The sequence below is a fragment of the Neodiprion pinetum genome, chromosome 2, assembly GCF_021155775.2.
Source record: "Neodiprion pinetum isolate iyNeoPine1 chromosome 2, iyNeoPine1.2, whole genome shotgun sequence".
Lineage (NCBI taxonomy): Eukaryota > Metazoa > Arthropoda > Insecta > Hymenoptera > Diprionidae > Neodiprion > Neodiprion pinetum.
Genome location: NC_060233.1, coordinates 18,088,098 through 18,103,820, shown reverse-complemented (window position 1 = coordinate 18,103,820; position 15,723 = coordinate 18,088,098). Strand labels below are relative to the sequence as shown.

Here is a 15,723-nt window from a genome sequence, read left to right as displayed (position 1 = left end):
ATATTGGCAGGGGTGAGTTCTTACGATTGAAACAACCAAGGCCCACTATTTCCTCTTCCCTCGCTTCACAGCGAGGGGTATGTATGCCAATCTTTTCTCGGCCACACACCATTCGAGATGCAACCTAGCTGAGGTGCATAATCTCTTGCCGTTCCATCGCAGGCGTACTGAGCATCACGTACCGGGTGTCCTGAATTGAATACAAATATCACTCACTGCACAACTGCGCAATTTAGGGTTGAACAAATACCGCGTCACGCCTGGCAGAAGGCTGACGATTACAAGTTTTCAGACGGGACGCTACGATACAGGTCAAGTGAATTTGTTGTCATTTTTGAAAATGCGCTCAGGTCAGTCGCTACGCACAAGATATCTAAAAACAAAAATATTAGTAATAAGATTACAAAATCTATGTACATTTTCAAAATTAGACGGAATGCTATAATTGTTTCTCTGTATGATTTTTTTTTTCAAATGGTCTTTTGGGTACGTGCAGCGCTATCGGCGTCTACAAAATATATTCTCGGTATCTCGGGACTATCATTAAACAATATTATCGAGATCAGACGGGTTGCTATGATATAGGTTTGCTACATTTTTTGACATTTTTGAAAATATACTCAGGTTACTTACTGCGCGCAAAATATTTGAAATTCATATTTTTATGTTTAGGATCATAAATAATTTATTGATTTTATGCGTTTTGAGCCGGAATGCTAGGCGACCAAAAGGTTGCTTGTTGGCTCTTGTAGTAGAACTGTCGCAAGTGGGGGTAGTGCGTCCGTTTTGAGACAGTCAAGTTGATATCAGTTTCATAAGCAGAAGCGGCAGGAGGTTAATCTTGATCCCAATACGAGTAGGCGGAGATACGTGTCACAGGCACCTTATAGTCCACTTTGGGATAGACAGTGCGATACATGCTTGTATTGAATCGATCATTGTTCCGGATTATTGACGTTCTTGGTAGAAGGAATTGGTGGCTTCCGCGGCTTGAATTTCAGCAGTTTTTTAATCTAAGCAAGTCACATGTGTGTACTGGAGTCCCTGATGCTATGATTGATAAGTAAGTGACTGCGAGGTGGGCTCAAAAGTGTTGTGTGACGGCTTTAGGTCTCCGGCGTGGGGCACATTATGTGCATGTACTGAGTTTCGATTTAGTAACTCCTTGATTAAAAATCAAGGCATTTTGGTAAACTACGTTGTATTATAACGATTGTATCTAAGATGTGTGTACGCTAGATTGTAAAGAATTATGAACCACAGAATAACAGAGAAAAAATTCAATTAAGACTAAAAATTGTTCTTGACTGTGAACACGGCTCTCTACACTATGACCCCGTTCATTCGGTGATGTGATATGTCCTTGGTGATCTTACTCTGAGTGGAGATGTTATAAGTTGGAGTGTCAGGGTAGTATCAGGGACAGCGCCCTTCAAAGATTACTTAGAACTGGAAATTAGATTCTTACATCACGCTAAAATCACTCAACCGATGTGCAATTTTATGCTGAAAGCTACTAGTCCTCTGCGGTGAAATTTTTTTGCGATAATTCGTCAACAATAAAGCAATTTGATAAATCGATGATTTTTTGAGAAATAATTCATAATTTGTCCATTCAAATTTCTCGGTTTTATCATTATCTTTCCTATTGCTTAGATCACAATAACCTAATCTTTTATGGAGATGATTCCGTGATAAACTAAACCTCACTAGAAAAAAATTTTTTTTTTCTTAATCATGATATTATTGTTTTTTTATCAATACAAGATATCAATTGATTTACAAAAAAAATTTTTTCCGCCATTTGTTCATAAATTTTGTACAAACATATAAGTTTAACATGTTTTATTTTGAGCGAGCAACATAGATTTTTACAAATAAACCATGCACAAAGGCATTCCCTCACGTCACACACACTCGTTCACTCACAGAAGATTTTTGTACTTGATATTGATGAAATTTCAAGTTCACGATTAAAAATTAAGGGAGAATTTCGTTCGGTAAAGGTTAATAATGAAGATCGCTTATCTGAGTTTTTTGGAGTTTTTTATTGGAAATTTCCTCCTCTTTAAGAATATTTTTTTAAAATTTCAGAAATATGAATACTCTATGAGATATTGGCGAAAAACGAAATGCCTTTTTTTTTTCATCTTTAATTGTTTGTAACTTTTGAAATTTTTTATGTGCTCATAAAATTTTTTAGTACATTTGTCTAGGCGTCATTTCGAATCCAATGAGCTATCGCACATAATTTTAAGAGCAGTATCTCTATTTTAGACCATTTTGAGCTTATCGAGTAGACTACAAGGTGGAAGAAGGAAGACAAGATGATGGTGCTACGCGCGCTAATTCGTGTCAACAAGGAGAATGATGTGCACACTTAGTAGATAATTTAGAAGTTAAGTAGACTAAGTCAACACTGTCGGTAACATACCATGTAAGTCATTGACTTATCGCCAAAGCGTAGTATTCAACATCATGTCATAAATTTGCAGCATGGGGGATGTTCCACATCTCCAGGAGGATTCGTCTGTTCATCTAATATGCTAACATGATCGCAGTTGGAACCGTGCTCTAATTTGACACTATTTCTCGTTAAATATAGATGTTTTTCTTATGTTCGTTAATTTTAGTATGTAGCTGTCTACAAATTTGACTAATATAAACCTCGTTACTACCTTTTATTGGAATTTTATATATTCCACATGAAAGTTTATCTTGAGGTAACAGATCTTTACCTGAATCGTAGATTAAATGTAAATCATGAATATTTTTACCAACGAACTGGATATTATACGTGCTAAAGATCCTATTTGAAGATTCAAAATGACCTTCTACATAAGGGATGGAACTAAAATTTTCTGAAATGCCTTGCACTGTAGACGGTCTGTTGTTGTAGACAAAAGAATAACATCGTATTTCTTTTGAATGTGTTTGTTGAGCAAACAGTGCAGATAATACGTAATACATTACAAATCAAGAATGAATTCTTGTTGTGAAATTCGCAACTAGGCAGTCTGATGACTCTATTAACTAAAATCAAAATGGCGCCAATCTTGTAAGGTCTAGGATGATGTGACAAATGATTGAAATAACGTTCCTTGGTCAAAATGATTTCTATGAGAAACTAGGAAAAAGCGTGAATCGTAAAAATTCTTCAGGAATCGTTTTTTTGTTTATAGTTTTTTCATAGAAAACTACAACTTTTCATGAACATCTATGAAATTTGACGATGTTTAACGAGAATTCACGAAAATGTGCAACTTCCGTAAAGGCGTAATAGTTGACCGTAAATTTTGGTAGCATGTATGAATATCTATAGATTAGAATTCTTCCTATATGAAGATTTACAATTGAAATCATGGGAAATAGTTCTGCATCCGTTGCGAAAAAGTAGAAAAATAAAATCTATAAAAAACTACTATCGTCGTTGAACGGAACAGTTTCTTTCGTTTAAGCAGACCAAAACAACATCGATCTATGGAAATCTGAGCCTTAAATTTGCATTGAATTTATAATTACGAAAATCTATGGAAAAACTACAACCGTAATTCAATGGAATAGTTTATCATGACTAAGCGAAATAAAACTATGACGATGAATGAAAATTTAAGCTTGAAATTCACATTGAATCTAAAAAAAATGATAATCTATGATGAAGTACAACCGTAGCGAAATGGAATGGAATGGAATAGTTTCTCTCGATGACGCAAAGTAAAACTATCGCAATTTACGAAAATCTAAACTTAGTATTCCAAATGTTGAAAAGTACAACTTTTCGTAAACTCCATGAATTCTCATAAAAGAGTACGAGTTTTTACGAATAATCGTGATAGTAGACAATTTGAGAACTCAATTTAGATCGATAATATTACGAATATGTATGCGAAAGTATGAAATACTATTTTTGAATCACCGCTAGATGTCACACCTCTCTCACAAGGAAAACTTATTGCAGACAAGTTAAGTTCTTAGCGAAATTCGGGTGTACGTCTAAAGACTTATCTTCTCATTTTTCATCCGTGAGTATGATCTAGACGGATTTAGAGAATCTGTCGTATATTTATGAACTCACCTTATCTCAATAAGTGAGTCGTATGAAAAACTAACATTCATGCTATTCTACTAAATCTGCTTGTACGAGAAAAAAAAAATATTTATTACACAAGTAGCGCACTTGATTCGAATAGTATTCCATTCTACAAATATTTACGAGAAACTACATAAATCTAACAACAAGTTAGAAAACTATGACAACGATCAAAATCTACACTCTCGCATAAAAGTTTTTATTGAAATTCATAGAATCATTTTCACCCGGGTTGTGATCAAATTTTCCTATGAAACGAATCGGTTTTAATATATTGGTTATCGGGGATAATCGAGACATCAAGAAAACTAGTTTAACAATCAGCTTCCACTTCACAAGTAAATTGTAGTCTAAGGCGGAATTGATTAAAAATATCAAGAATAAAATCTATTTTGTCACAAGAAACGGTGGTAATTATGTCATCAACATATCTAAAATAAAACGAAAATAAGAAATCAAGTTTGTTGATACATTCTTTTTCTAAATCATCCACAACCAGATTTCTTTTTACTCTAAACAGTAATTTGTTTACATAGATTTCAATTTAATAATGCTCTAACTTCAATTTTTGAATCTAAATTCTGTAATTTTTTTTTCGTTTTACTAATTATGTTGTTGTTTAAGCGGGGCTATACCCTCGAAACCAGTTTTATGAAATAATATTAAATGGACTCTGATGCATTTTGGCGTATTATTTTCATGCATCATTATTACCTTACAAAAGCTCAACATTTTTGAATTACTTCTTCACCATTTTCAAAAATGTGAATTAGGATATAATGATGATATCGAAAATCCAATCTGATAGGCTTTTCGAGTTAGTCTTTTGAAGATCTGAAAAAATTAGAAGTTCTTTATATTGAAAATTGTGGGAAGAGATACGATTTGAAGTCACTGAAATTCTACAAAAAGCAGTTTTCGTCCTGATTCGTTGCCGTAAGTTTCTGGCCTGACCCTTTACACACATGAACTAATATGACTACAAACATATGATGCCAAAGAGAATAATATGCTGCAAACATTTTGACGAGTAACGTAATACAACCTATAGAAACCTGTGAATATTGCTGTTTTCGTGCGTATTTTGAATCTAAAAGACTTGTTATAAATTACTTTAATATTGCACCCATTGTCAGAAACTTATGCATATTTATGACCTCTGATGTTCATTCCATTCCACGAAATACCGAAGAACTTCCGATTATGGTGCTTTGGTAAATTCATGTTTTGGAAAATGATGACGAAATGATTAAAAAATGTTGAGCTTTTGTGAGATTAATATTCGAAGGAAATAGTGCTAACAAGAATCATCGACCACTGAACGTTTTTATTTCGTAAGGCTGGTTTCAAGGGCATAGGGTCCTCTATAAAAGGGACAGTAAAATAATGTTGAAATTGACACACCATATTTTCCAAGAGTGCAGCTTGTTTATTGATTGATTGTCATCTGTGGAAGAAACTGCATTGAATCATAACCGTTTGATTTATCGGGCCAATATCAAATGAACGATGTTCGAACCTGTAGAGGCAGATATTAATATCGTCCAGACCTTAAAATATTTGCCAATTAATAACCCAGCCACAATAGATCGCAATATATCTCCCAAATTGCAACGCGTACTACACGTGCGAGGGTAGGCAAGCAGAGGTAAGCCGGTTTTATAAATTTACAAAAGTTGAAACCACCCAGCGTATAGTTTTTGCCCTCACGTATACAATATACATTACGTATCTACCTACGTTGCACTTCACCAACCGGGGATGAAGTTTGAGTCGGAAATAAGCCGCGCTTGCTTAAGGGGGAGAAAACCCTTTACAATGTGCAAAAACTCAATTTATATAATATATCGAGAGTATGCTGGAAAGTTGATCAATCGAAATCTGAAATACTTACGAAGTTATAGCACATAGTCCAGAGCGCGTCAGGACTGCATACTGTGAACTAGGGAGTCAGGTAGGGGAGACCGGGGCTAGAAGTTACACTTTTTACAAAAAACGAAATTTCGTACCATATATAATTACGAATGCATTCCTAATTGATGTGGCGTTAGGTTTACTATCAAATATTATTTCTGCGACAGAACTAATCGGATATCAAAAATCGTTCTTGAGATGTGCATTTTTTTTAAACCTTACCCCGGTCTGGGGCAAGGAGTTACGGCCCTGGGGTAAATTGTTACATAGTTTTTTTTTTCTGTGGTGTAAGAGGAAGTTAACCCTAGTCTTACCTTCACAATGAAACGCACCAAGTGTGATTACGAATAACATTCTTTATTTATTAAAAGTAATGAATACTTGAGATTTCGAGAAAACGAAGCTTAATTCGATCAAAAACAAATCATTTTCTTCGTTTCACTCTTGAATCAAAAAGAAAGTCGAGTTTTACCACGACAGAGTTTCTTTTTATTTTATTTTTACTACAAGAAGTCATCTTAAAAAATAAATTCCAAAAAGAACTTTTTTTTTTGAAAAAGTACTACACGTACTCACTGCAGCGGCGCAAAATTTGTTTGTTACGTTAGAACATAGCTTTTTTAGTTTAAACCGTCGCATCATATTCCATAGTTTAGAAATAATAACCGTTGTAACAACCTTCCTCTGTAACTTCTAGCCCTGGTCTCCCCTACTCAAAGCGCTGGAAGCGGATCAACGTCTCTTTCACAATAGCTTTGTATAAACTTTTTGTTAATGTGTTTTTGTCCCTTTAGTTTTGGTATAGCAGATATCCTTTAGAATATTTCAAACAAAAATACCATTATATTTTATTTATAGAAGGTTATATATATATATCTGTATATAGCCTGTAACTGTAGGTATGCGAAATAAACGTTGCCCGAGCGATAGAGTCAGTTTAGCTCTGACGTTTGTTGTGTGCAGTTGAATTTTCAAAGCTGAAATACCAAACAATAAAGGATTGAGAGGTAATAAAGCTCGAAGAAGTTCTAAAATGAGACATTACCAAGGGAATCGATTCACAGATAAGTACGGGGAGAGTTTCGGGCCGAGTACAAGTGCCGAAAAACTAAAGACTGCCAGCAGTGAGGATATCCATAAAAATCCTTTGCACGGAGGCAGGATTGTTGAGTTTTTCACAGCTTTTACTGCTCCGTTAGACATTTCGATTTATTTTACATGCGAGCAAAGAATAAGTTTTGGAAGGTCGGGACAGAGATGCCTGGGTTTTAAAATTGTCGTTATTCGTCAAAATATAATAAAGAAATAAATTTAGGATCTTTTATTAATACTGCTTTCGAAATAAATCGATGGATAGTGTGGGACATGAGACTGTTGGGCGTCGCAAGAGAAAGAATAAATGTATTTTACAATCTCATAGACATCTGCACTGAATTGAGTCAAGGCTGTTACTAAAATATTAAAATCATCATCCATTTTTATGCACCTGCTAAGTCTTCATTTGATTTTTTTTTTCACGGCAAATTATTAAAGAATAGATCGAAAAACATTTTAAGAAAAATTGAGGTTGATTCTGTGAAAGAAATGTTTTCGAGGTCGGAAGAAACGTTCCGCGTGAAGTATAATAACTGTATAGGTGATAGGGATTCAAAAACTATCATGACCATCCTAGAATTAAATGCTTGTGGTAATGCGTTGACTGTTATAAAAAGTGAGTGTATTGGTCTCGTAGAATAAGAATCAGCACCAGACTCCGAAAAGTAAGAAAAGCAGAAAAACTTTCGGGAAAAAGAGAGTTAACGGATAAAATTGTAAAAAAACTTAAGAAATATTGGTTGAGTATTCAAAGAAACAGAAATAGTAATGAAAATATGAAAAAAGAAATTATGGCTACCTATTTTCATATTTTTTCAAGAAAAAAAAGAACTGAATTGTGAAAACTGTCCGACTAGAGCCGAATGCTGGTGCACGTGATAGAAAGCTATCGCTTTAAAAAATGATCCAAAACTTGAAGATCTTATTTTATTACTTGGCGACGACGTGAAATAGCATCTCTTACCAATTTATGCGGCTTTATCCAGGGGCGATTTACTTCAAAGATGCTTGGGTGGCCATATTCAAAATGTTAACGAAAGTTTTAACGTGACAGTTTGGTGATTGGCTCCAAAGCACCTGCATTCTGGTCTAAAATCCATTCAAATCTCAACCTATAACATTGCCGCTAGGGTATTTAATGAAGGATACAGCCCATTTTGAAAATTATGACCACATTAGATATAATTGTTAATACCTACTCCAAAGTCTTTGACGAAAACACGGATGATGCGCGGGTAGCGAGGCAAAACTGAAGGAGTCTTTTTGAGACAAAAGTACTTCGCACAACCCGAAAACAGCAGCAACTCGAAGATAATCAGCTCGGAGGAAGCTGAAGGCTTATTATATGCGCGTGGAAAGGCTGATTAATCGGTAAGTCACTAAAACTAATAGTTATCGTCATGAAATTTCAAACGCGGCTATCTCGAAATTGCATTTTCAAAAAATACTCATGTTATAACTCAAAAAATTATGGATTGATCTGGTTAAAATTTTGGGAGGTTTCTCACTATAATACCATTGGGAGGATTTCCCTAAAGTTTTAAGGTTATCGCGTAAATAAATTTCTTTTTTGCCTGATTCCTTTGAAAACGAGTCCTTCTCCTTGACTGCCCTTTTCGGAATTGGTGTGGAACGTGCTACTTCGCATCTGCTTTACTTTGCGCAATGTACTATTTTGGGGTTAAAATTATCGGTAAATGGTTAAATATATGAACATTTGATTAAAAATCTTACTTAATTTTGTATTTTATACTTTTTTGTATTATTATAGGTACATCCTTCCCCTACACATGTCAATAATCGAAAAATATTTTGATTTTCTGTTTTAGATCAATAGAAAAAAGCCGATAAATAGAGCACTTTTTGATGTTACGCAAAAGATGACTGAAGAAATAAACTAGAACGCCGACAATTTATTTGGTAAAAAAAAAATAAAAAATTACTTTGTAACACTTGAAAGTTGTAAGAAGATAATGTCAAAATTTTAAGGTGATGCAATTATATTATCACCTTTAAAAAAATCCATGACAAATGGACTATTTTCGGGCGTCGAAACAGATTTCTTCCCTTAAATCTGTCTAATAACCCGATCCATTTCTCTATATCTAGAAACTCGAAATATCGCCAAGTTTAGAAAAAAGAGAAAATAAAAGGTGAATCAAAGCATGCGTATTTGCTACTTTTCAACTTTATTTTTTTTTGATAAACATGTGAGATTCTTTGGCGCGATAAAGAGGTAAGCGAACGAATGCTACTGCTGTAGTTTCCACGATGCAACCTCAAGTGACAAGCTGACAAGATGTCGAAATTGCAGAATAATTTGTAGAATTGCAGATGAACACCTCGATTCTGCTTTGCACTAAATGCTGGAGAGCCTGGCGAACTTCCGGGAACGTATAAAATTCGCATTATTTCTTTGCAATCACTTGAAACTTACAAATAATAGTAGTTATATTACGAGTCTCGTTTTCGAGATTACATCGTAGTACCGTCTACTTCACGTTAGTGTGTCACGAATATTCAGAGCTTGTAAAAAAAAAGAGAGCGCCTGGCCCCCTGGCGCTGCGGTTGTTCCTTCTCCAAGTCATAACGTTTTTCGTGCGTGAAAGTGTAGCACGTTTAGAGCATTGTTCCAGTTTATTAATCAAGAAAAATCATGGGAAAATCACATAAGAGGAAGAAGAATAAGGAGAATAAGAGCGAGAAGTTCTTTAAAAAGTTGAAGAAGATAGTTGATGCGATGCCTGATAGCTCTTCAGATACGACCTCGAGTAGCCCGAGACGCGAGGTTATGCAAACAATTGCTGGCAATCAGGAGGCATCGACAGGTCGTCGAGGTATTTTCTTCTGTTTTTCTTTCGTTATTTCCGTAGACCGGGCGGCTTTGCCGTACGGAGACAAGTTCACAGAAATTGTCTCGGGTCGAACAAAACCTAAAAAGGTTTGAGCGGGTGTCGCTCGCGGAAATAGCGGGCCACAGACTCGGCGGTTTTGTCCGTACGAAGGCAGACTCTCAGAGTTCTGCCTTGAGTCGATTGTGAATGTAATTCGCAAAAATGAATGATTATTGCATATTCCGCATTTATCATGGCCACATGACTCGGCGGCCCAGGCCGTACGAAGGAAATCTCTCAGAGTATTTTCTTAGAGTCGAACTGTACGATTCCCCTGTATGGAGGAATCGGCAGATGGCCCAAGGTTACGGTCGCGTAACTCGACGGCTTTAGCCGAACAAAGATAGAGTAATTTTGTCAATCACGAGGCTGTTGCGAAATGAGACTCGTTTGCGTAACAAATACGAGAGGCTGTCTTTATCGCAGGTTAATCCATTGCAGGCTTGTCACCAACGAACGACAACAATGGGGGAAATATTCTCCCCGTCGCATCGGTTGATCCATCGCGAGATACCGAAGGACAAACTCCAGCGGATGCTGAGAGTCAGGCTACAGAGGACGCAGCACAGGCTTTCGACGAAGAGACGCTGCGTATCCTGGGTGCCCTTGAAAAATCTGGTGCGCCAGAATTACAGCTAAACTCAACTTTGGCACAAAATTGGGAAAAATGGATAGCCGAAGGACTCAAGAAAGACGACCTAGAGGAGTTGTTGTCAAAGTATGCGCGAACAGGCAATTGTCGCTTGGAAGCGCCAGTGTTAAACGCAGAAGTAGCGTCATCGCTCTTCGAGTCAGCCACGAAACGAGACAAATACTTGAGAAATGCGCAAAATATTCGCGGTTCAGCTATGGCCGCATTGGGTGCTGGAATTTCGTTGCTGTTGACCCCCAAGGAAGACGGCATTGACGAGTATCAATTGTTGGAGTATCTTGCCGACGCGGGTCGACTGCTGGCACACGCTTCTCGTCTGGACTCGATTACACGAAGATCGTGCATTACGCCGTCTCTCGACAAGAAGATCAAGGGAATTCTGGACGAAACTAAGCCCGACGCTTTTTTATTCGGCGAGGATTTGCCCGGAAAAATAAAAACGGCAAAGTCGATCGAAAAGGTGGGCTTGGAGTTGAAGGCTCAACCATCGGTGCCCAAGGCGCCTCTTCGTAACTCGAATTCGGGAAACTGGAAAGGCCCGTCGTCCAACTCGTATCGAGGGGGATCTCGGGCGGGCGCGAACCAGAGAGGATCGAGGAAGACTGTCAAATTTGTCCCGAAGTCGAATCAGTCGTATCAACAGCGAGATCAACAACGAGCTTGGAGCCAGAGTCGCAAGCAGAGCTCGTACCAACGCTCGCGGGACAGGCCTTAGAGGTAAATAAAGCAGCGGGGCGGCTGCAAAAGTTTCTCCCACAATGGGAAAAGATCACGCGGGATCGATTCATTTTAAACTGTGTAAGAGGGTACAAAATTGAATTTGACCAGTCAGTACACCAATCTCTTCCGCCTCCTCAGCAAAAATTCAATTCTGGGATTGAGCTTGAACATATGAAACTGGCGATCGCCAAATTGTTAGATCTGGGCGCAGTCAGACCCTGCTTGCCATGCCCGGGACAATTTATTTCGTCGTATTTCTTAGTACCAAAATCAAACGGAAAAATGAGATTCGTGTTAAACTTGAAAAAGCTCAATAACTTTATAGTCACGCAGCATTTCAAGTTAGAGGACATTAGAACTGCGACGAAACTAATCTCGCGAGGTGATTTTATGTGTAACATAGATTTACAAGATGCGTATTTTTTGGTATCTATGCACGTGGAAAGCCGGAAATATTTGAGATTCATTTTCGGGGATATAATGTACGAATTTGTATGCCTCCCGTTCGGTCTATGCACAGCGCCGTATATTTTTACAAAAATCCTAAAACCGGTAGTGAATTATTTACGAGGGAAAGGATTCATCTCGACAATTTACTTAGACGATATCCTCTGCATCGGCTCGAATCTTAACGCGTGTCGCACAAACGTAGAAGTCACTATTAAAGAACTGCGGTCAATAGGGTTTATAGTGAATTATCAAAAAAGTAGCTTGATTCCAAAGAAAGATTGCACTTTTTTAGGATTCGTTATTAACTCTCGAAAAATGAGATTGGAGCTACCGGAAGTCAAGAGAAAGAAAATGGTAGCCGTGATCGACGACTTTAGCCATCGCAAGTTTTGTACAATTCGGGAATTCGCTCACCTCATCGGGAAGTTAGTCGACTGTTGTCGCGCAATTGAGTATGGATGGTTATACACCAAGAGATTCGAACGAGAAAAGTTCTTCGCCCTGTTAGTCAGCGGGGGGGATTACGATGCACAGCTCGAATTATCCGCAGATTTGCAGATCGAATTCGATTGGTGGAAACAAAATATTACAACGTCATTTGGTCCGATAAGAAGTTTTCGATTTATTAAGGAGATTTACTCGGACGCGTCAAAAACGGGCTGGGGCGCGTATTGTTGTAATGAAGGCACACACGGTTTTTGGAGTGACACCGAAAGGGGGCTGCACATTAACCAACTCGAACTAATTGCCGTCTTTATGGCCCTTAAGTGTTTTGCAAGCGAATTGTACGATTGCGAAATTTTACTAAGAATCGATAATACGACAGCTATTGCATATGTGAATCGAATGGGAGGAGTTCAATATGCCGCACTTCACGGGATAGCAAAAGAGATTTGGCAATGGTGCGAGTGTAGGAAAATTTGGATTTTCGCATCTTACATAGCGTCCAAGGAAAACGTCGAGGCCGATAGGGAGTCGAGGATAAAGAATATAGACACGGAATGGGAACTGTCGAGTTGGGCATACGAGAAAGTAATTTCGGAATTTGGCAAACCAAAATTGGACCTGTTTGCATCCAGGATTAACGCGAAATGTCAAGCTTATTGTTCGTGGCACAGAGATCCTGATGCCTTAGCTATTGACGCGTTCACGATCAACTGGAAATCGGAGTATTTTTATGCATTTCCACCGTTCGCATTGGTACTCAGGTTCCTTCGAAAAGTTATCGCAGATCGCGCCTGTGGGATTGCGATAGTGCCGAATTGGCCTTCGCAACCATGGTTCCCTATATTTATGGACCTTCTCGTAGAGAAACCGATGATCTTCGCTCCCGCTAAATGGCTTTTATTGTCTCCTTGTAGGTCTCTCCAGCATCCATTACAGAAATCACTGGCTTTGATTGCCGGGAAATTGTCGGCGAATCTTACCGCCGCAAGAAATTCTCGGACTCAGTGATCGAGACGTTGTTGGCTTCTCTCGCCGAGAGTACATGGAAGCAGTACTCAGGACCTATTAAGCTATGGGCGAATTTCTGTCGAGAGACGGAAACAGACATTTACAAAGCGAGCGCGAACCGCATTCTCGAATTTCTGCAAATGAGATACGGTTCAGGAGCCTCCTATGGCACATTAAACGCGACGCGATCGGCGATCTCGTTAATATCGACGAACGACATGACTAACGATCGGATTATCAGTAGATTTTTTAAAGGGATATTTCGACTTAGACCAACGAAACCTCGATACGACGAAACATGGGACGTCGGCATCGTACTTACGTACATTGCGAACTTATATCCTCTCGAATCATTAAACAATCAACAATTGTCAGAGAGATTAGTGACGCTGTTAGCTTTAGGTACGGCTCATCGAGTGCAAACTTTCTCGCTCATGAGACTTGACAATATTTCTCACTCGGCACAGGGCTTCGAGATAAGGATCTCGGACATCATTAAAACGTCGAGACCAGGGGCTTTCCAGCCACTTTTGTTATTGCCGTACTTTCGCGAACAGCCTAGACTGTGCATAGCGAGCACGTTGAAGAGATATTTGGAAATAACAAAACCACTCAGAGGCGATTGCAGTAACGTACTGATCACTTCGAGAAAACCCTTAAAATCGGCGAGTACCCAGACAATAAGTCGTTGGATCCGGTCAGTGTTGGCAAAGAGCGGCATAGGACCTGAGTTCACGGCGCACAGTACAAGGCACGCGTCTACGTCGGCTGCCTTGGCAAAGGGGTTGGATATTAGCGCGATAAGAAATACCGCGGGCTGGTCAAAGGACTCGCAGGTATTTGCAGAGTATTATAATCGGCCGATTAAATCGGGCAGAAAAGACTTTGCAGCAACCGTGTTCTCATAATATTTATAAGTTAATGCATAAGATATCATTAATTACATTTTGTTAGAATCGAAGTAAGCGAATAAAAAACCGCTGATTCTTGTTCTCGAGAGACCACTGGTCTCGATAAAAGTTACGTTTTTTGTTGCCTGAGGCTGTTTAGAAAATAATAAAATAATTTTTTCTCTGAACATCTACGATGTAATCTCGAAAACGAGACTCGTAATATAATTAAACGATCAAACGAACTTACCTGTTGTGAAGTTCGATCGTAATTATATGTAGAGTCTCGTTTGAGATGATTACATCCCACCCATTGAACGTTTTATTTCCGTTCGTTTCTATCATTCCCTCCCCCTTTATTTATTGAAATGTGTTTGTTTTATTATTTTCAAACCTTATGGAGTACTTTAAACAATATGACTTGGAGAAGGAACAACCGCAGCGCCAGGGGGCCAGGCGCTCTCTTTTTTTTTATAAGCTCTGAATATTCGTGACACACTAACGTGAAGTAGACGGTACTACGATGTAATCATCTCAAACGAGACTCTACATATAATTACGATCGAACTTCACAACAGGTAAGTTCGTTTGATCGTTTAAATAAAGAGCCCGAGGATTCTAACTGTGAACCCGTGTACACCGAATGAGCACCTATACGGCTTTCGTATTTTCGAACATTTTTATTTTATGCCGAGGCGTCAGGGGGCGGGGGCGGGAATGGCCAAATCCTATACACAACACACGCCCGGTGTAAGCGAATCAGCAGTTTGTGACGCATAAAAAATTAGCGTTTTATTTGCGCTCCGGAGATTGTTGGGTTGGATACCCACCGCGTTCCGTCTGAATACTTGTATGCGTGTATTACAGTATATAACTAGAGAGTCAGCTCAGGTTGGCGCTTGTTTATCTTTTTATTCTTTATGGTGAAAATTCGAAGTCAGAAACATTTTTTGTTGATGGAAAAAAAAACTGTGGGAATTGAGAAGGCTGTAAATACCATACCCATGATAAAAAGAGGATAACGAACTTTAGAAATACGATAAAAGTATCGATCGAACCGCCGTGTGAGTTTTATTATCGTTTATTTCGACAAGACCAAGACTTTTTTCGATTGTTTTGTCGGGATTAATTACTCTTGTAATTATTCGTTACTTTAAGGTAGTACCGTGATAAATCACTTTTCTTACAATATCTTTCAATTTTTGAATACACATAATTTGTGTCCTTTATACGTAGGAATTTTTTTTAATAGTCCTTGCGGTACTAAATTTTGCAATATTAGCGATCAAAAGTCGTACAATTTACATGTATTCCCTATCCCGACCGTAGTTAGAGTGAGCATTTTCTTTAATAACAGCCATACTTTTCTTAGAATTTTTTTTAAAAACTGAGAATTATTAATTGAGGATATAACAAGTAATTTTTTTCAAAAAAAACATAAACAAGCAGTATTCATTTTTTTGTAAATAATTCTTAAAGTTTGTTGCTTTTAATGATTTTCAAACTTTCTCTCATAACCTGACCCGTGAGAAATAGTGACTTGGCAACGTTGCCCTACGTGGG

At 38.0% G+C, this 15,723-nt stretch overlaps 1 protein-coding gene across 1 annotated transcript; it reads left to right on the top strand.

Annotated features, from left to right (window-relative positions):
* The first annotated feature begins 12,130 nt into the window (after positions 1–12,130).
* Positions 12,131–14,178, top strand: LOC124211515 (uncharacterized). Its single transcript, XM_046610649.2, has 2 exons — positions 12,131–13,120; positions 13,177–14,178. Exons 1-2 carry the CDS (start codon positions 12,131–12,133, stop codon positions 14,176–14,178), a joined length of 1,992 nt encoding a protein of 663 aa, XP_046466605.2.
* The last annotated feature ends 1,545 nt before the right edge of the window (positions 14,179–15,723 follow it).